Consider the following 23,387-nt stretch of genomic DNA (forward strand, 5'->3'; position numbering starts at 1 on the left):
TCAGGTAGGTATTCTTATTAACTCAATTTCTAACTGAGGAAACTGAGGTGTAGAAGGGTAAGTCACCAACTCAAAATTACAGATTACCAAGAGAAAAAGCTCACATTCAAATCAGATCTATCCAAATCCAAAAGACATTAACTTTTGGCTTCTGTTTTTATCCCTCATAATTTAGGAATGATATTACTACAATGCTAGAAATCCACATTAATTACATACTGTTAACTAAGCTCTCCTTGCTTAAACCATTTTAACTCAGCTTTCCTAGTACTAAAATAATTTTATCTGTAGTACATAGTTCACAAAGCACATTCTTTTTATAGAGATAACCTGGATGGAAAAAAAAAAAACCACATGTAAATACATTATTAGAGGCTATAACACCATTTCAATTTCTAACTCATTCTTAGATTGGCTTAAGCCAATCAGAATGGGAGTACTATTTAAATAGGGACACACTTACAAATTCTTTTTCTTTTCAAATATCTATAGAACCCTTACTAAAATCGCTCTTAAATTTAATGTCACATAATAATGACTGGCTCCTGAAACCTTCGTATACAATACACTCAAATCTGTAGTAAAGGTTGCAATGATATTAACTTACCATTTGTTTAAATAGCGATTGAGCAAGAATAAAAATGAAAATGAGTGACATTGTTATACAGTTGCATTATGGTTTCCAGGGTGAAATGAAATGCCCAAGTTACTGAAAATAAAACATATATCTGAATTTCTAGGAATTGCAGTATGTGCATATGTCTATGAACAAGGAAATGGGGTGGAAAAAGATATAAGCATCCAACAAGGTCAATTCAAATGGTTTATGAAAAAATAAATCCTAAAAGCATTAAGTATATCTATGCATGTGTGTGCATGTGTACAACTGCAGTGCAACTATGTAGCAATGTCACTCATTTTCATATACACACACACAAAAAAATTAACCTCAGAAGGCAGTACTTCAGGTAACATAAATGTTTCAAAGACAATGTGCAAAACAGTTTGCAAAAGATTGCTAGTAGAATGTGAAACTCTCCCTATTGCCAATTCTTAAAAATTCCCTTAAGACTCATGTTTACAGGGCAAAAGGAGTACACAGTTGGCAAAAATACTCTTAAAATAGCTAGAGACCTGTTTGCTTTAAAAATGTCCTTAATGGTAAATTAACCTCTCCAAGTCTCGGTCAGTCCCATAAAAGTAAAAGATAGACCATTCGTTTTTAAAACAAGGAATGAAAAGCACCACAATCGAGCCTTTACTTTTATCTGTGCAAAACACACAAAATTAAAGATCTCACATGGCTCAAAAATGAATTAAGTGAAGATATGATAATTTTATCACTCTCCTTCACATATGACAGTAGAAAAGCACCATGTGGCCATACAGACCACTTTTACTTTTTTTCCTTCCCATGACAATGCATTGCAATTAATAGTTGTCATGTTCAAATGTACACAGTATTCTGTTTTACACTTACTGAGGCTCAATGTTTTAACTCAAGCTCCCAGGCCACTTGTTTTACTACTATGAATATATCTGCTTACTTAAAGATAAAAAGTACATTGAGTAAGGTAAAAACAGATTTAATAGGAACATACGACATCATCTTTATAAATCAATGTAACCCTACAACGAACCCTTTTAAAACTTCAAGCACGTTGGGAAGTCCTCATGAAAATAATTTTCATTAGAAGGCCAATACTTAGAATTCTGGGCCTGAAAGATACCTTAGAGATTTAATATGAGAACTAATGTGCTCCTGGGGAAGAACTATCAAAACAAAATCGGAACCATCAATTTTTCCATGTATATTATCAGTTTATCCATGGAGAAGAACACTAGAGAAGCTTCAGAGTTCACCTGACTACAATATTGGGCCACGAACACAAAAGGTAAGAAAAGTAAGTTTATAAGTAAAGGTAAAATTCAAAAAAGACCCAAGACTTGGGGCCGGCCCATGGCTCACTTGGGAGATGTGGTGCTGATAACACCAAGGCCACAGGTTCGGATCCCTATATAGCGATGGCCGGCCCATGGCTCACTTGGGAGAGTGTGGTGCTGATAACACTAAGGCCACAGGTTCGGATCCCTATATAGCGATGGCCGGCCCATGGCTCACTTGGGAGAGTGTGGTGCTGATAATACCAAGGCCACAGGTTCGGATCCCTATATAGCAAGGGCCAGTTAGCTCACTTGGGAGAGCGTGGTGCTGACAACACCAAGTCAAGGGGTAAGATCCCCTTACCGGTCATCTTAAAAAAAAAAAAAAAAAAAAACTAAGACTTGAAACTGTCCAGCCCAGAGATCAGGTTAATTAATATAAATCCAAAAAGACAGCAAAAACAAGGCAATAACTAAAGACCCTGGAACAATTAAGTGGCAGGCGAAAGATAATATGAATAGAAAAGCAATGTAATGGGGGGATAGCTTTTAAACCTGGAGTAGGAAAAGGGAGGGGGCAAAAAAAGTTTTAAAATAGCGTAATACTTTACAGTAAAGAAAATTTTCAAACTCAGGTGCTTTTTTTTTTGGTTCAGTGATCTATGGAGTCATCATACACAGCAAACTGAAAAAAGTATGTTTTGGGTATTGCCAATTTAATGTTATTTTATTTTTATTTTTAATTTATTTTTATTTTATTTTTATTTTTATTACTATTAAAAATAGCATTATTATAAAAATTTAAAGGTTCGATTTCAGTATATTATTTGTTTTTTTACAACAAAACTCAGAGGGATATAGCAGTTAGTGCTTTTATAATTATTTCCATTTTTAAATATGAGAAAACTGAGCTTAAGGAAACTGTGATTCATCCATGCTCAATTAATAAATGAAATGGCAGGACTAGAACCCGAGTCTTCCTAATACCAATTCCCAATTCTGGATTATTTTTGTTTTTAAAGAACCAAAACACTGAAATCTCTTCCATCTCTAATGCTATGTCTGTGTTCACAATATTAAATCAGCATGATGTGGCTTAAAGGTGAAGTGTATCTCTCTAGGTTCATCCTCACTCAAGGGTGAACCTGAACAATGAACTAGACTTGTGCTTCTGCTATTAGTTTGAAATCAAGAAAGGATACAGCAAAAATATTCATTTATGTTTTCAGTATGGTAAGATTGACACTTAAAAAACTGTATTAATTGCAAAAGGAATTTACAAATCAGGTCAGTATAGAGAATCAAAAAACACAAAAATAAACAAAAGTGTAAACTATACTTTTTTTAGCCTAGAGTTTAGTCCCTCATTTCACTTCTCATAGATTTTTCATTTCAATCTTTCAATTCATTTGATTTCCCTTTTATTTTCTGTGTAGCAAGCAAAAGGCAAACACCATGTTATCCTTCAAAATAGGAAAGAATGGTCAAATTCAACATCGACAAATATTTATTTAGTAGCTACCATGTACAAAGCATTGTTTTACTTCTAAAGCTAGAAATATCTCAAAGCTGATTTATTTCTTCTCTGACACTTGATCTTATGACACAATCATACATACATAGATATGGCGTGGTGTTGATCAGTTTATTAAATCACACTGAGGCCTGATCTGTTGTGGCAATTTTAGAAATACTGATCTCACACCAGGGCAACTGGAGTCTCCACCAGCTGCATATTGTATCTTACCTATTATATATCTACTGTATCTCACCAGCTATATACACATCTCAGTGACAGGATTTTATATCTATAAACACTAAGGGCCTAAACTCTCATAATACTCAAACAACAGGAACAACAAAAAGACTATGCCATTCCACTAGGGACCTCCCATTAAAAATTAATGAAAATACTAAACAAATAAAAAGATAGGTCACATTGGTCACATGCACATAACACAACAGCGGTTTTACCATGTTCCCAAAACTTGCAACAGTGAGGGGAAAAAGGGAAAAAAAAAAAAATAGGCACTCATATTGCTAGTGAATTAACTAGCATAATTTCTTGAGGGTAATTTGGCAATAATAATATTTTTATAACCTTTGACCTAGTAATTCCACTTTCAGGGATTTACCCTAAGGAAATAATACTGGATATGTATAAATTTAATAACAAGGATATTTAATGCAGAGTGTTCATAATAGTGAAACATTCTGAACCATTTATTTGGAAGCCCAAATGTCTAACAGTGAACTAACATGAAGTGATATATTGACAAAACATGTTCTTGATATATCTTAAGAGCAAAAACACAGCATCTCATAAAAACAATAAAACAATATGACAACACTTCTGTTATTTTTCTCCCTGTGTGTATGTATGTCTGTACCAAAATATTTACAGGGATTTTTCACGAAGAGTGGGATTATGGGAGATTTTCATTTTCTTCATTTTGATTAGCTGCATTTCTCTAATTTTCTATACAGTGTGTGTTATTTTTGTAATTGGAAAAAAAAACAGTTACTATTATCATGTACCTTGTGATTTTTCACTTTGATCTGTAGATATTCTTAGGTACTCAGAAGATATTATGGGTGGGGGGATGATAGAACATTAAAAAACAGACCAGGCTATGACAACAAATCGAATATAGGACAAGGTAAGAGAAGCAGGCAGGGGCAGACCCCAGAAGAGGTAAGAACAGGGGAGATGCTCAGGGACTGATGTCTTACAGAATGCCTGGCCCACTACCGGCAGCAGGCAGAAAGGCAGCAGTAGCATAGCTGCTGCTGACTCCAGGTCCCTCCAGCATTTGAAGACTAAAATAGAGAGAAACTAGCTACTCTCTGGACCTCCACAGGGACCCCCTGACACACGTCTGCTGAGCCTCGGCTCCGCCTCCTACCTCATGCTACCATACAAGTATCCCCATCTTCTGAGTCTTTTAGCTTCTCGATTAATTTATTTGCCCTTTCAAAATGTCCACTAATTCATTACAGCCTTCCTGGAATTGCTGTCTGGCTTCTCAACATGTGATATCAGATGTCCCATAAACAACAGGACTATTACTTTAAAACCATGAATTAGATCCAAGCATCCTATTTCTCCCCAAGCCTATTAACTTGCTGTTCTACAGGTTGAATCTCATTTAATTTGCCATATACAGGCTAACCTTTCCAGGTATATCTCTCAAGTCCTTCCTGCTGTTCTGGATACTTCTTAATATCTGTATGTAGGGGAAAATCATCTGAATGAGGTTAGAAAACTAATTCTGTTTTTTTCTCAATGGAAAAAACTGAGGAGCTGAGCAGACAGTGCACCCATTTCATGACTGGACAACATCCTTAAGATGACTGCGTTCCTAAGTGAAGTGTGAATGGCCTCCCATGGTGAAAAGCAATGAATATTTCTATCTTTGAAATGACAAGACTGAGTGATCTCAAAGAGGTCAGGTAAGGAGATTTCTATTCTTTGACATTTTGGCATTAGTTATACAGTAAAAGACAGCTGTCTTTATGCATGGAACTGCCACCAAATGTTCCCAGACTCAGCAGATTATACTACCGATGGTTTTCAGGACTGGCGGGGGAGCAATCAAAATGAGACTTTTCTGTCTTCTATACACATGCAGAAAAGCAAAAATAGATTGTAATGGGAGGGGGGAGATACACTTACACATCACAGCAAGGCCAAGAGTATTTTCAAAAAAGTTTAAAAAAAAAAATCACTTTGCCATCTTCATAATATGTCAGTCTTACACTGCACAAAAATATGTGAAATACATGCATTACAGATAACACTAGCAAGCCATAAAAAATGCCTAAGACAAATTTAAATAACCACCATAATAAAGAATTTGGTCTTTTGTTTTTATATGCTCCCTAGGCACATGTCAGTAAACTAGAATAAACATGTTATTAAAACTGAATCAATAGGAGGCTTCAAAATATACAGTACCACAAAAGGTCAAGCCCTGGTATCGATTTTAATATAACATTTTTTGTGCAGTTTCCCAAAGGATTCTTTTCTAATATTGTTCCTCATTTTTCTCTCACTTTGTTCCCTGACTGGTAAAAATTTGTTGTTCTTGTCTACAAAAAGCTGTCTAAAGCTGAGTTTGCTGAGTGTGTGTCACTCCTCTGACAAGCTGCTGGAAAATGAAAAAACAAGCAAAAAACCAAAAATCTACCAAAAAAAATCCAAAAACATTTAAAGGCAGTGAATGGGAGGACAGATTTAAAAGGGCATGAAGCACAAGACAACCTTCAACTCACCATGTTCAGGAACACAGGGGCCACTTGGAACTTGTGCCTTCCTGGTGCCTTGAGGCACCAATTCCCAGGAGCCAGAGAGGCCGGGTTGAGCAGAATGAGGGAAGAGAAGATCTCTCAGGTTACAACAAAAATTTCACCAAACCAGGTAAAGGATGCAAAGTTTCAAGATACAAATCCATGTTACTACTCAGGCTCCTCTTGAACTTAAAACACCAAATATTCAAAGGACAACTGGAATCCCTCTGACAGGGGTTATGGGGGCTAATCAGAGGTATAGGCCCAGAGACAGAAGAGACTTCATGACTTCTGTCCCAACAGCCAAGCCTCAAAGACATAAAATATGTTCTGGTTCAGTCTCATATAACATATAAATGCATAATATAGTATATATTTTACATATATTTACTTACAAAGTTTGAGTATATTTTTAGCCAACAATAAAAATAGTCCAGAGCCTAGACTATACTCTCATACTGTCAGGTTTTCACTTTTAGACAATGCTCACTGAAAATGAATCAAATTAAGCAACTGTTTCAGGACAGGATGGAAAAGGGGATCGTTTTTTGCCTAAGTCACCTGAAACCAAAAAAATACTGCCCCTGGAGTTATAAATGCAGTCCCCACATCAAAAAATGAAATGAAAGCTAATTAAGCCTACTAGAAGGGAAGACATCAATCACAGTGGCTTCCTAAGAACCATGAAAACTTGATGAGGAAGTACAGTATTAGGAAAGAGGCATGGCATAAAAGAGAACTGGATTGGAATCCTGACACTGCCTTCTGTCGGTAACACAACCTACAGCAAGGTACTTAAACTCTGCGAGCTGCTTTCTGATTATAAAATAAACCCATAGAGAACAGAGCTACCACATCCATTTTCTGCCCAGTTTGATGAAGGGGAAGTGGGTAACCCAGCCTTGGGATTCTGAAGGGAATGTGAGCGGTGTCGTCTCATAGGCTACCATATGGGCTAAGGCAGGCATCATCAAAGAGCTCTCGGGGAGTTTGGAGCTTATGTAGACCAATGTACCCGCACAGCTCCTGGCAAACAGCAGAAAGTCACTGAATGGCAGGTGCTGCTGTCATATGATGACTCATCCACCTCTTTTCCATTTTGGACAAATCTGTCCCGTCTTAATCTATTTAGCCACACGGTAAAATAATATTGTAATTTAGTAATACATTCTCTTTAGTAACTCCTATATAACAAAGAGTTTTGCCCTCATAGACCTTTACATTCCAATGTGGAGACAAACACATACAGTTCTGCAAGGAAACATAAAGCAGAAAAAAAGACAGCTAGAATAAGAGGACAGGAAAGAAAGAAAAGTCATTTTAGATAAAGCAATCAAGGAAAGTCTCTCCGGGGGTTATTTAAGAAGAACTATGAATAGTAAGAGGGAGACAACCATGCAAAATATAGGGTACAAGTATTCTGGGAAAAGAGCTGTAGGCACAAACAGGTTTGGCAGCTGATGTGGCAGAAATGTTCAATGAGAGGGTGGTAAGAAAGGAAGTCTCAGTGCACGGGTGTATAAATGTACAAAGGTAGAAGACTAGAAGGTCAAGGGAAAGGGCTTGGACTTTTTGTTATATCTAATGAAAAGCCATTAGAGTTTTAAGCAAAGAAACCAACAGATTCAAAACATTTTTTAAAGCACACTAATGCTGCTTTGTGAAAAACAGAATCCGGGGGACAAGAGTGGCCCCGTGCAGGTGACTTTGTAATAGTACAAGTGAAAAATGATAACAGCTTAGACCAGGGTTTTTCAACCTAAGCACTACTGACATTTTGAACCAAACAATTCTTTTTGATGTAGGGGGCTGTCCTGTGCATTGTGGGATATTTAGTGGCATCGCTGGCCTCTGCCCACTACATGCCAGTAGTTCCTCCTATGTTATAACAACCTAAAAGTTCTCCAGACATGGCCAAATGGCCCATAGAGGAAGAGAGCAAAATGTCTCCCAGTTGAGAACCACTGGTTTAGACCAAGGCGGGGATGGAAATGATGAGAGGTGATGGATTTGTAACATACTTTAAAAGCAGAGACAACAGGGACAATTAATGGTAAGGGAGAAAACAGGGACATAAAGGCAGGAAGAAGGAATCAAGAATAATCAGTAATCAAAATTCTGATATTACCCTCAACTCTTTGTAAGACTAACGTTATCCACGTTTTCAGTAGTTTGAGCAAAGAGGTTTCTAAGACAAACCTATGTGGAGCTATACAGATAACTTAAGTTTACAGAAATTCATTTGAATAATAGTTTGTGCTTCTTTTCCTTAATTCTATAAAAACTCAATCATACAGTTGACAGATATATTCACAAAGAACTGCACAATTTCCGACATATTACAACAAAATCTACAGAAATATTAATTTTCACCCACTATTCGACAGTATTTTGACAGTTTTATTTCAAAACATAGTCGTGTGAATTTAAAAAACAAAAGCACCAAAAAAGCCCTTTCATTTGTGAATTTTCTTTTCAAACTAAATTATTTATTGAGCTCCATAGGCAAGGTATAATTGACTGTGCTGAAACCTATAAAACATAAACCTTCAGTAAACCACATCAAAAAAGGCTCCGTCAGTGCTGGACAGAAAATTACTTAGCCTCTGAGACACAGTCTAACAGAGTGATGATGAGTGTGGCTTCAGATGCCAGACTTGCCTGGGTTCAAATCCAACCTCCTCTACTTTCTAGTTATATAACTGTAAGCAAGTGAACCTGTATTTCAGCCACTTCATCAACCAAGTGAGGAGCCCAGCAGATCACACTCACTTCGGAAGGCTGCTGTGAGGATTGAATGATCAACACATGCAAAGTGCTTACAGCAGTGCTCGGGACAAAGGAAGTGGTCAAAACCATTAGCTATTACTATTACATATGTTACTTATAATTACATGTTAGTACTATTAGCATTTCTTTTTTTAGGGCAAATCTTCTTAAATGGCATATATCACCAGATCTAAAGTCTACTTGAGATCTATATATACTGACAGGGGAAGGGAGATCACAATATATAATTGAGTAGGAAAAAAAAGCAAGTCATACAACATTATTCAATTTTTTTTTTTTTTAAATTACAAATTATACTCAAGGGCTGGCCAATTAGCTTAGTTGGTTAGAGCTGGTAACACCAGGTCCAGGTTTCGATGCCTGTACCAGCCTGCCAACCAAAAAAAAAATTAGGCTTTGCTTAACGAGGGGGAAACATTCTGAGAAATGCATCGACAAGCAATCTCATGCAAACATCATAGAGTGTACTTACCCAAACCTTGGTGTTATAACCTACCCACCTAGGCGATATGGTACACAGCCTGTTGCTCCTACCTGAGTAATGTGTTGCACTACAACATTATGATGTCTATGTTGACCGCCACAGCGTCAATAGATGACTAGGTATAGGAATTTTTCAGCTGCTTTATAAACTCATGGGATCAACATCCTATATGTGGTCCGTAGCTGACCAAAACATTGTTATGTAGTACATGACTGTATATACTAACACTGTTAAAAATACATTTCTTCTAGGGTAAGAATGTGTAAGTGATTTTATGGGGGGAAGAGCAGAGGAGGGGGAAAGACAAGTGACTTTTTATTCTTTTGTATTATATGAATTTCTTCAATAGGTAGATTTCTTTGGTAATTTTTGTTTTTTAAATAAACCAACATCATCCACAATTTCAGGAGTTTGAAGAACGACCTTTCTGTCAAACCTATCTGGTTCTGTAGAAATAATAAAAGAGTTGCAGGATCTCTGTTGGATAAGGGTTTTTTAATTAATAGACATTTCTCACATTAAACTAATGGTTTCAGTTGACTTTTTTTGGTACTGTTTTGATGTGATTTGGTTTTAATCCATCAACCCCATCAGGAAGGCAAAATGCACTGTAATTTATGGTCTTTTAAAAGAGTTTTTTTTTTTATCTAATCATCATTCACAAAATGGAACCAGGAAATATGAAATTTAAAAGATTCATTCTGAGAAGCTGTAAAGGAACTCTAATTTAAATCATTAATTGAAACATTTACATGGTTAACCCCTATTTCTATACTTTATACTTGACACCAAAATCACACTAAAATCATTTTAATGAGACAACTTGAAAAACTTTCCAAATGAAATGGTTAAAGCCTAAAGGAGCTAGACAGTTTACATGTCAGGAAACAATTATAAACAGTATGTAATAATAAATAGTTCCTGTGCTAGTTGCACATATTTTGACGGAGGAATTCAATATTCTAGTTCCAAAGCCAAACTGTACCAGTAGGCTCATTTTTTAATTGATTTTAAAACATATAAGTTTATAGACTAAATGTGATGATTTTGACTATCAAACGAAAGGCAAATAAACAGTAACAAATAATACAAGCCAAAAACCTAACACTTCAAGCAATAAAACCAATACAAAATAACAGAACGAGTCCAAGTCTACGGTTTAAAAAAAAAAAGGTAAAAGGTCTAAGAATGAATATAGAAAGAGAATAAATATAGAAGGAGAAATGCAAAAATGATTTCCCCTCTGCAATCATTTATTAAAGTAAATCCTGTGCCTCTTTATTGCTTCCTGACTCTTGGAGGGAGGCTGACAAATCCCCCCACCATGAAGGTGCCCAAGTTGCTCCACTGAACTTAGCAGATTGCTAGTCAGCACACATGTGCCTCACAGACCAGGAGATACTTGTCTCTAAAGTTCATAAGGCAGGGTACTAAGAAAAATGTCCTATGCTATTAAGAAAAATATCCCAATCTTAAGCTAACAAGAACTGAAAATCCAAATTGCCACCATCACAGAAAATGTGCACACAAACAGTTAATAGTAAGTTGTAGCCTACATAAAAAAAGAATATTAACTTTAAAGACAGACTCTCAAAAGACTTTGGTAATAAGACAAAGCAAGTTTTAAAAATAAACATACAAAGGGCCGGCCCAGTGGCGCACTGCTACAGTGCGCCGCTTGGGAGCGCGGTGGCGCTCCTGCCGAGGGTTCGGATCCCACATACAGACCGGTTCCCGCTCGCTGGCTGAGCGAGGTGCGGGCGCAACACCGAGGGTTGCGATCCCGTTGCCGGTCCCGGTCCGGTACGGGCGCGACACTGAGGGTTGCGATCCGTTGCCGGACACACACACACACACAAAAAAAATAACCATACACAGCAGCTGTCCAGATCTTATAACCAGAAGCACACAAAAGAGGTCATTTTTAAAAAACTTTTTATTTACTAATGGTTTAGAAAAGAAAATCCAAGTTATTGTAGAAGTACCTTCCTACAATTGTAAATGAAAAACTTTAAAGAAGGTATTCCCTGCACACACAAAATTAGTTATCTGGGGTGGTTAAGTGCATGAATTCTACAAAGACCTGGGTTCAAATCCCAGCCCCATCACTTACTAGATGTGACCTTCAGCAAGTTTCTTGGCCTGTTTCCTCATTTACATAGTGGGAATAATAGTAATACTTACCCATTAGGGTTGCTGTGAGGATGAAATGAATTAAAACATATGAAATGCTTAGAACAGTGCTCAGCACACAGTAAGTAGAAGAAAACAACAACTGTTTTTGTTAATTTTTCATTTTAGTTAGGCATATGGTCCTCTACTCTGAAATGGTTTTCATAGATGATATGTGACTTCAACGTGTATGTTCTATGTGTATGTCATCTATAAATTGTGAGGAAAGTTTTCATCAAAGACAAATGGTATCTGCTTCTGGATAAGAGTAGAATGCAAAAGAACATGGGTTCTCTTGATAAAATAACAAAAACTTAAGCTATTCTCTTTTTAACAGTTTTTTCCAACCAGGAAAAGAAGGAGGGAGGGGCTATTACTTAAATAGGAAAATGTGACAATGTTTGAAAATATTATAATCCTGAGATGAAATATACAGTTGATTTACAACTATATTGCCCATATTCCCTTTCAGCTTCAGGCTCTATTGGCAAAGCTATTAAGGTCAGGAGAGAAAAGGGAGGCCCTCTCTCTATATTTCTCCAGTATTTCCAGAGTAAACTGCCTGCATAGAAAGAAGGATCTCACATTCTTCTACATGTTCCTAACACAGCATTACCAGAAAGATCAGCAGATGGCTTCCAGAAGGCCCAGGACTGAGGATCAGCCAGGGCTAGGCCCAGCCCACGTGGGCCACTGCCCATAAATATGGACTTCTGGACTTAAGGAAATGGGCATCAAGCCACTGCCCACCTAACTACTAAAACAGAAACAGAACTGAGTCTATCCAACAAATCCTATTTGGATTAGAAAAGTATACTCCTCCCACACAAAGTGTCCAAATTTGAGAGAAAAGGACCCTGACCACAGGTTTCTCAATCAAAGCCCCAGGTAGCATTAGGGCCTGCAAGGATGACTCCCAGGTCTCTGTGAAGGAAAAAGGGAGAAGGGGGCTGACAGAGCGCTTAGTCCCCAGTCCCAGTTATAACCATAACAGCACTTAAATCAGCTTTATATCGGATTCCGTGTTGGATTTCCTTTGAATAAGTGTTTACATGAGATGAAAGAGGATATGATTCTATCACCTCAGCTAGACCGAGTAGGGTTAGGTGGCTGTCCAGTTCTAGTCTGGTTCTGTTGCTGACTAGAAAACTTTACCTATGTCTATCTCAGTCATCTGTTTTTTATATAACAGTAATAATACTAACAGTAAACTTAAATAGTTTATGCAAGAAATAATAAACAACTTATAGAGTACATTACAACTCTCCCCCCACCAAAAATAAATAAATAAATAAATAAATTGTTCCAGGTAATGGAGAAACTTCAGCAAGACTACTACAACTGTAGAACTCTTGAGAAACCAATTCCTAGAAACTTACAAATGCATAAACCAACTTTGGCGCAAATTACTTCAAACACTATACTTCATGAAAGAAAACGCTATAATTACTGTCAAAGAAACATCTGAAAAAGAAATGGCTGAACATCACTGCTGCTATTACAACTAGTAAAAAAGTTACAGATTTCTATGTCGTGCTGGATTGACTCTGGTTTTCCAGGTTTGATATTCTTACCATGTAGGATTCAGGGTAGGATTCTATAACAGCATAACATCAATAGGAAAGAAAACTGGATTTGGAAAAAGAAGAAAAAAGATGTGAATAAAACACAGACTGGATAATCCAACCTCCTCTAATTGTTGGTTATAGAAAAGCAGTTGTCTCAATTAAAAATAGAAAAGTGCCACTTAAAGAAAAAAGATAAAAGTAACAGATGGCACAAGATTTCAATACCTAGAACATACACAGCATTTCCAATCATCTTCCAGTGAAAAATACTGAGTGTCTAGGATGTGATCTTCCTATTACAATCTCAACTGATTAGATTTCTAACTACTTTTAAGCAGAATGAAATGGAAAAGTATGTGTATAAAACAACAGTAATGCAATAAACATGAAGAAAAAAAAAACCTGAGCTAAAATGGAGTTGATTAAAAAGAAAAAAAATCTAAAATAGTGGGATTTTAATACTACCAAAGAATCTCTTAAATGTTGGAGTGTATAAAGTAATATTCGGGAGATAGTTCCAACAAACTGTTCACTACCCTCCAAGCAGGGTGGTAGAGGTTATAACTGGACATCAGGTGTACATCACTGAAGAGTTTCAACTCAAATTTCTGTAATCACCTTCTTTGCAAATATTTGTAAATTAGAAATGAAATTCATCTGTCTGTGCCAGTTGTGACTGCCATGGGAAAATATTGATTGCTAACTGATCTCTTGCAGTCACTTCAATACTAAGCTTTCATAACAAGCCTTGATAAATATCAGTTATCAACAGTACTTGTTATCTGAAAGTTGTTTGTATTTCTGATCATCTAGAAATTACATGTAGGTTGAAGGTATGCAATTTTCATAACAACTGTATAATTTGTGTCTATGACAGGAAAACAAGTGTTCAACATCATGCTAAATTAAACAACGACTTATAAGACAAGTATGTATAGTCTCTGGTTAATGTCTAATTTTAAAATCATAATTTAACTTTTTGTTTTTATTTTAATATAACATAGAATACTCATACACACAATAGAACTGCACTTTTAGGAAAAAGGTTGTTGTCAAGATTTCCCAGTCATTCATTCAATTTAACAAATATTTTTGAGAGTTTACTATGAGAAAGGCAGCACACTAGGTATGTGATTTCTTATATTATGTATTTTAAATGTGATGCTAAACCTGTTTGTCTGCAAAACAACCCTGTTTGTCTCTAGTGAACTCTTTCCTCCTTTTTTCAGCTTTTTCTTCCAAAAGCAGAAATTATCTTAAAATAAAATCAAGATAAATCATTATATATAATGAACTTAAACAGAAGGTACCATCCCTATGAATTCACTATAACTATAAGAAACTAAAAAATACAAATAAGTTTTAAGCCCTTATTTGATGACATCAATACTGCTATCAGTGAAAAAGTAAATGGACTGTGCTGTACTCTAACCCAGATAGCTGATAAAATGTATGACTAACTTATTAAACCACTCATTAAACCATAAACCACTCATTAAACCAAATTAATTAAGTCTCACAAATCTAATATAATTTTCCAAATAACTTGAAGTAGGTGAAAAGCTCAACTGATACCTTTTAAAAACAGCAAGTAAGTAATCTTGGTTGAAGTACATCTAGTTACACCAGGCAGCTATTCCCTTTCTTCTTCATTTCTTGAAGAAAGGTTATTAAAACTGAAACATTTTCATTTGCCTTTATAGGTAAAGAGGTGAAATTCAAATGCCAAAGGTGAGAGGTCAGAAGTAGTCACATTTTTCTCGCTGTCAGAGACTGACTCTGGGATGTAGGGCACAGGGGAGAGGTAAATCACATTTTAAAGTCTATACTCAAACTGTAGCACACTACATCCTTGCTATATTGGCCTGCTATAGTTACAACACAATATGGTCAGTTATAATCCAAACACACATAGAATTACAGCAAAAACAGACTGCTGACATAAGCATTTACTCTGGACTCAGTACACTGAGCAACTATTATGTTTATCAGCTGTTTTGTTAAGCAAAATCATGATTCCAAATTAGACTCAAAATTTTAGTGTATGGACCAATATATCAGCAATTTGGGGGGTATGATTTTGCTAATGAAACAAACCTTCCATGAAAATGTTTTTAAAAAATGAGAACACAACATAAACTCATATAGTCACAGTGCTGATAATTAGCTGCACTGTCATTGTGGCCCTAGTCAGAAACCTCCTCTAAGGCAACTTTTAAGCACATTATGTCTGCATAAGGTTTAAGGGAGTGAAGACCAAAAGGAGTTCAGGTACATTCTAAATGGACTAATGAAATATCTTCAGTTCAAATGATTTCTGAACAGGGTCTACATGTGTGTGGCGCTACCAATTATGGTAGTGCTGAAAAAGGGCTTCTGCATTGGGTGGAAGGTAAGGCAAGACAGTCAAAAAGTCATTCCAATTGGACAGATTTTATGATCTGGAGTGTGTATTTACTATACTTCATCAGTTCTAGGACGTATATTTTTTGAGTTTTCACACGCCTGAAAGCATCTTACACTTTCTGTCTGCCAGGCAGCAGTCCTGCTGCAGTTGTCATAGCTTGCACGTAAGTATCGACATTTGCAGAATTGGTGTCACTGCTTGGAAAAATCCCAGGAACAGCAGAGGAGCGATCTTTTAAGGAATGCTGTGTCACCAAGGTTTTGATGACACAGAATATGATACTATGTGGAAAAACAAGGATATCAAGACCCTGAGTCCAAAAGTTATTCAGAAAAACTAAATCCATTGTAAACAGGTTTGAAGAATACCTGAATCCTGGCTTTCTCACTACTGCACAAGTGATATTTTCAACCAGGTAATTTTTTTTTTTGGCAGGGGGCGATGGTGGGTGGACATTGTCCTGTGCACTACAGGGTGCTTAGCAGCATCCCTGGCATCTATTTACTAGATGCCAATAACACCTGACAAGCTGTGACAGCCAAAAATGTCTACAAACATTGCCAAACGTCTCCTGGGGACCAAAAACCTCCTCCCAAGCCCAACCCCCACCCCATCCCCGCTAAGGTGAGAACCACTGCCTCAATTTATTTTGCTTAGTTTTTCCTTTTTATAAATACACAAGTTGGGCTGGCCCGGTGGCGCACTGATACAGTGCACCGCTTGGGAGTGCGGTGGCGCTCCCGCCGAGGGTTCGGATCCCACATACAGACCGGTTCCCGCTCACTGGCTGAGCGAGGTGCGGGAGCAACACCGAGGGTTGCGATCCCGTTGCCGGTCCCGGTCCGGTACGGGCGCGACACTGAGGGTTGCGATCCGTTGCCGGTCATGAAAAAAGACAAAAAATATATATATATATACAAGTGATATGTTTTTTAAAATTCAAAATTCGTCTTAATGAGCTGTTTCAGTAAGAAAATTCTAAGGGGTAAACTACTGTGTTGTTATTTGCAGCAATTGTTTTCTTAGTGGTACATCAAATACAGTAAAATCTTAAAATCGATGGCACCCTCAATTCAATGAAATTTGGCCACCCGCCATGCATTCTTCTTTGTTATGGAAGTCTCATCCTGATTTCCTTTTGGGGAATTACTTCCTCACTATGTACACTTTTAGTGATACCCAGTTCTTCCCTCGCTAATGGTTCTGGAATCTTCCTTGATTCTTTTTCCCTATCCAATCTGCTTTGAAAAATTTTCTTGTTTCCTAAGTTAACCAGAATTAAGTTTCAGTCTTTCAACCAAATCTAACTGAAACACGGTCCTTATTTAAGATATCCTGATAGGAGACATTTCAGAATATTACCCTGCCACCAAGTTCACCAGCCTGTTAAAAATGTCACCTCTTGGCCGGCCCGGTGGCGCACTGCTGTAGTGCGCCGCTTGGGAGCGCAGCGGCGCTCCCGCCGAGGGTTCGGATCCCACATACAGACCGGTTCCCACTCACTGGCTGAGCGAGGTGCGGGCGCAGCACCGAGGGTTGCGATCCCGTTGCCGGTCCCGGTCCGGTACGGGTGCGACACTGAGGGTTGCGATCCGTTGCCGGTCATGAAAAAAGACAAAAAATATATATATATATACAAGTGATATGTTTTTTAAAATTCAAAATTCGTCTTAATGAGCTGTTTCAGTAAGAAAATTCTAAGGGGTAAACTACTGTGTTGTTATTTGCAGCAATTGTTTTCTTAGTGGTACATCAAATACAGTAAAATCTTAAAATCGATGGCACCCTCAATTCAATGAAATTTGGCCACCCGCCATGCATTCTTCTTTGTTATGGAAGTCTCATCCTGATTTCCTTTTGGGGAATTACTTCCTCACTATGTACACTTTTAGTGATACCCAGTTCTTCCCTCGCTAATGGTTCTGGAATCTTCCTTGATTCTTTTTCCCTATCCAATCTGCTTTGAAAAATTTTCTTGTTTCCTAAGTTAACCAGAATTAAGTTTCAGTCTTTCAACCAAATCTAACTGAAACACGGTCCTTATTTAAGATATCCTGATAGGAGACATTTCAGAATATTACCCTGCCACCAAGTTCACCAGCCTGTTAAAAATGTCACCTCTTGGCCGGCCCGGTGGCGCACTGCTGTAGTGCGCCGCTTGGGAGCGCAGCGGCGCTCCCGCCGAGGGTTCGGATCCCACATACAGACCGGTTCCCACTCACTGGCTGAGCGAGGTGCGGGCGCAGCACCGAGGGTTGCGATCCCGTTGCCGGTCCCGGTCCGGTACGGGTGCGACACTGAGGGTTGCGATCCATTGCCGGACATGAAAAAAGACAAAAAGGGAAAAAAAAAAAAATGTCACCTCTTCTCCTCACCACTCACCAATGGGTAGAGTGAACAAGGGTAAAGATGAAACAAGAATTGTTAAAACTGTGTGATGGGTTATGGGAATTCACAGTAGTCTTCCCTATTTCTGAATGAGCTTAAAAGTTTCCATAATAAAAAGGTTGCAACGCTAACCTTTACTCTATACATTCTTTATTCTATAAAGAAAAAATCACAATCGAAATAATTGCAAAGTCTTTTTCTCAAACAAGTTTGTTCAAAACTTACATGTACACATGGCCTTTGCCCAGATCTTCAATGCTTGAGAACTGGTCTACAGTTCTGTGTGCATGTGGGGTGAAGAGAGAAAACCTGGTAAGCAGGGCATATATGAGTTACAGTACAACGGCATGAGGAGCCATCTTCTCAACCTGCTCACAAGTCTTTATTCGATTTAAGCAATGGACACAATAACGTATAAATGCTCCATCACTCCAAAAAGTTGTTCTTAAAATACTGCACATAAAAGTTTCTTAATGCTTTTTCTAAAGCTTCTTCCCTGGTAGAAAAAAAGGAAAGAAAAAATAGCTATTGATTCTTTTAAGAACTATCATATAGATGAACACACACTTTATACTAAGATTTGACAGCTGGAAGTTTTCATGAAGGAGGCTTCAAACAAAACATTTTTTTAAAAGAAAAAATAATAAAAAGGCTTTACCACCCTCTGCTCTCCTTAAAGGTGACAGAAAATAAATTCTTTATCAATAGTCATTTATCCAGGTTACAGCTAGGCTGCCAACCCCATTCCACATGAGATATGAAATTGGTTCTCACTGGCACCTTTTATTCATCTCATCTGCCCTTTCCCTTTCATGGACCAAGGCAGAGCAAATGGGAGTTAAATAATGAAGGAGAAAAAAAAACATCACAGTGAGAGTTATTTTAACAAAAAGCCTGTACCGTATGGGGAGAAAGGAAAACAAAAAGACCCTATGTGAAACATAATAAGCAAAGTAAATATGAGTCTAACTAAAAAATCCTCATTAAAATAAAATTCAATTAAAAATAATAAAATTTCAAAGAAATTCTCCAATAACATATTGATTTTCTTTGCTGTTTAATGAAAGTAATCTGAATTTTCTTAATATTTAAACTACACTATCTAATGATATACTCCATCAACCCAACCCAATTAAATAATTATAAAGTGCCACGTGGGAAACTATTGAAATATATGCAAGCCCTTTTGGAAATACTAATTACATCCTGATTTTTAAAAACCTAAGCCATAAGCATTCTCTATTTCCTGAGAAAATGGTGGTCTTAATCTAAAACTCATAGTTTGTTCCATACACTTTCTGCAAATTGGTAGTTAGTTTAGCAGTTTGTCAAAATAAAAGAAATATTAGAGAACATTTTTCAAACTCCTCATTTTTAGAGATGAAAGTTTAAGGCCCAAAGAGGTTCAATTACATGTTGATGGTCCTATGGCCTATGAGGACTAAAATCCAGTTCAAAGATTCTTTACATTTAGCTCTCTCAAACAAAATAATTAGGCAGTTCAAAACAAAAGAAACACATACTAAGCATCTATTCAGTAGTAGGCATGTATCTGGTGCTCATGGTAGAAAGACATTCACATGATCTTATAATCATAATGCTCTGTGCTATATGCAAATTTCAAAAATAGCACAGATGGGAGGCACTTGACTCTATCTCGGATTAAAATGTATTCACATATTTTTATGAATAAGTACATACTTTTAAGTCTTTAAAAAGTAGTACTTTCTACCAAAAAAAATTATCTATGATGTTCTGTATGTTGCTTTTTTTCAGTTTATAGCTCCTCATCATCTTTTTGAATCAGCACATTAAGGATCTACTTGGCTGTCTCATATTCCACTGTAGGCATACATAATTCATTCATCCACTCCCCCAGGATGGTCATTTGGATTGCTTCCAGTTTCCTACTATTACAAAAATATCTCAATGAGCATTTTTTAGCAGTTATTATTAGTATTATTAATAATAGGAACAATGATGGAAGTATGTACATAGAAAAAAGTCTCTAGCAATAAAATGTTAAAGAGTGGTTATCTCCAGAGGACAGAATTATACAGAATTTTGATTTTCAACCTTACTAAGTGAGTATGTTACCAATAAGTGCTATCTCTTAATCAGGGCACTATGTACAACATATGATGTTCACCATTAGCTACAATATTGTTTACTTTAATACCCAGAGCAGAAAATATAATTTTCAATCATAAACACATTTCTTGATAGACTGAGAAACTCCTGGAGAATACTCAAGAACTACTTCTCACATATTAAGAAAACAGAGCTTGGTATTCATGCAACGAACAACTATACAAAAGATATAATGATAATTTACAGTCAAGTTTGGGAAGAGGGTCACATAGGGCTTTAACAAGCACAACCCCAAACTGAAAATGGCCAAGTTCATATGTTCAGCACATTCTGAAGTTAAGCCATACACAAATTATGAGTCTTAATTACAATATCCTCCTCTAAAAATATTTCATAAATATGACAAGTCCACAAAAATCTCTCCCAGATACCACAAAACTCACCGTTTCTGATTTTCAGATTCTTTCTTGGCTTGCTCCAATGCCAGCTCCTCAGCTACTCTTTTCTTCAATTCTTCATCAGACACTAGAATCAATAAAGAGCAGCAGATAAAATAAGTGACTTCTTATAACAAAAGCAAGAAAATACTCAGGAAAACAAAGCTGAGACTAGATCTGAATGGGCGAAGTTTCGCCAGGTGGTCAGTGTCTCCCTGGAACTTCCTAAGCACTGTGGAAAAGACCAATTAATGCACTTCAGGAGTAATTCAATCAAGAGTTCCCTGGTGACCCAGAAATTTCCGCACCTGCCAAAAATTATAATAAACTCAAGGAGCTGCTTAATGCCCAGTGGGGACTGAGCTATTAAGTACAAATTCTTTAAAATGATGTCCTAACATTAAAGTCTGACAATCATGTGGAAGGGGAGAAATGGCTGTAAGGAAGGATCTCTAAAGAGGAAAATTATACCAAAATCTTCTCACTTCAATAATTAAACATTAACAGAATCATTTATTGCAGAGAACATCATTTGTATTTACATTCATTTTTCCATGATTTATGAAAAAAGACACTTATAATTTATGAAAATTTTGGAACCATATTTTTTTGGAATACATGTCATTCACATTCAAGTGCCAACAATTGGAGAAAGACACAGAACAGTCTAAGAACAAAGCTGTAGCTTTCTAAATACCCGATAACTTGTTCTGAAACATCTGGTCTTTCCACATAAAAGACTGTGTACAAGATTATGTTTTGTAAAGATTCTTACAGCTAAGATAGTAAATAAAATGGACTAATTTCACATACTTCCTTAAGAGCCTTCCATAACAAATAAGCAAAGACTATTTCCTCCTCACTAGAAACCCACTATCTAAAATTATGACCAAGAAACCACCATAAGCACTTGGGAGAATCTAGGAATACACACAGGACCTAGGTATTACTTCAAATGGTTGAGCTTATTGGAGGGAAAACTACACAGTACTGTCTCTGATCTTTGGATACATGTTATTAGACAACCTCAACATTATAAATGCCTTGCCTCAGGGCATATGTGAAAAATTAATTACAGTAAGATATAAAAAAATCTTTTTAAATATTTAGCTAATACTGGACAATAACAAAGAAGATACAATGGGCCCTCCATATTCATGGGTCCCTCATACATGGATTCAAACAATTACAGATGGAAAATATTTTTAAAAAATAACAATAATAATAATAAATTATACAAATAAAAAACAATACAGTATAACAACAATTTTAAAAGCATTTACATTGTATTAGGTATAATAAGTAATCTAAATATGATTTAAAGTACATGGGATTTAAAATATATGCAAATATTAGGCCATTTTATATGAGGGACTTGAACATCCTCAGATTTTGGTGCCTGTAGGAGGTCTTGGAATCTTGTAAGGATGTTTTCTCTTAGTTGTGGATTATTAGAGAGCAACAACAGCATCAAAGGATACCATCAAGAAGGTGAAAAGACAACCCACAGAATGAGAGAATATATTTGCAAATCATACAGCTTATGAGGGACTTGTATCCAGAGTATATAAGTATACAGAATATACAACATACAAAAACTCTCAGAGCCAAACAATAAAAAGACAACCCAATTAAAAATGAGCTAAGCGGGCCGGCCCGGTGGCACACTCGGTAGAGTGCGGTACTTGGGAGTATGGTGGCGCTCCCGCCGAGGGTTTGGATCCCATATAGAGACTGGTCCGCTCACTGGTTGAGCGTGGAGCGGGCGCGACACCGAGGGTTGCGATCCCGTTGCCAGTCGCGGTACGGGCGCGACACCGACGGTTGCGATCCCATTACCAGTCACGAAAAAAGACAAAAAGGAAAAAAAAAATGAGCTAAGGATATAAATAGACATTTCTCCAAAGAAGATATACAAATGGACAATAAGCACATGAAAAGTTGTTCAATAGCATTAGTCATTAAGGAAATGCAAATAAAAACCACAATAACATACACCACTTCGAGCACACTATAATCAAAAAGACAATCAGTACTGGTAAAGATGTAGAGAAACTGGAACCTTCATACATTGCTGGTGAGAATGTAAAATGACATAGCCCCTGTAAAAAAACAGTTTGACAGTTACTCACAATGCTAACCAGAGTTACTGTTTAACCCAGCAATTCCACTCTTAGGTAAAGAAAGGAAAAACAGACAAGACCCGGACTAACAGTTCGCCAGAGAAGTTCCGCTTTATTCAAGGACTGCGTGTACATTTATAGGGAGTTGCATTCTGGGTTTGGATAGGGGGTGGACGGGGCGGTAGCTGATTGGACGGGGCTGGGCAGGAAGTGAGCCTTGACTTGTGATTGGCTGAGGTTTGACGCGGGTGGGCTTGGGTGTTGGCACCGGCAGGCTTGTTTACTGTGGAGAAGAACCCGGAAGGGCGCCATATTTCTAGGGAATGCTTTCCCCCTACCCCTCCGCTTGAGTGCCCACGGTATCTTTACATTCGAGTGCCTACGGTATCCTTACATTCCTCCCTTTTTCCTCTGTTGTGGGAATGGGTCGCCGTGATCTTCGAGCTACTTCCTGCTGGACAGGGGCAGGAAGAGGAACTGGGGAAAGATTGGGGATTTTGTAACAGGACCCAAAAGAGGGTAGAGAATAAGATAATTTTGAAGGGGGAGAACTCTAGAACGGTTCCCTGAAGCCACAGGTCGGTGATTTGTTGAGTCCAGTGTGTGTAGGAGGCTGTAGGGAAGAGCATCCAGGCGTCCGCGGCCAAAGCTTGCAGGAACAGGGACCATTGATGAGGCAGGTCCATTTTAACAGCGGGTTAGCTGATCTGGTGAAGGGCAGGCAGGATCCTTGGTGGCCAGGAGCTGGTAGTT

At 37.3% G+C, this 23,387-nt stretch overlaps 1 protein-coding gene across 4 annotated transcripts in view; it reads right to left on the reverse strand.

Annotated features, from left to right (window-relative positions):
• Positions 1 to 23,387, reverse strand: part of CHCHD3 (coiled-coil-helix-coiled-coil-helix domain containing 3) — a 293,112-nt gene that overhangs the window by 206,106 nt on the left and 63,619 nt on the right. For 2 of the 4 annotated variants that reach the window (XM_008574434.1, XM_008574433.1), the window contains exons 3-4: positions 20,518 to 20,599; positions 18,209 to 18,262 (exon numbers count right to left, since the gene is read on the reverse strand). In XM_008574434.1, coding sequence (XP_008572656.1) covers positions 18,209 to 18,262; positions 20,518 to 20,599 — 136 coding nt within the window. The remainder of the gene's footprint in view (positions 1 to 18,208; positions 18,263 to 20,517; positions 20,600 to 23,387) is intronic. The other 2 variants (XM_008574436.1, XM_008574435.1) reach the window with 1 other exon arrangement.

Source organism: Galeopterus variegatus, unplaced genomic scaffold (assembly GCF_000696425.1).
Source record: "Galeopterus variegatus unplaced genomic scaffold, G_variegatus-3.0.2 Scaffold1048, whole genome shotgun sequence".
Taxonomy (NCBI): Eukaryota; Metazoa; Chordata; class Mammalia; order Dermoptera; family Cynocephalidae; genus Galeopterus; species Galeopterus variegatus.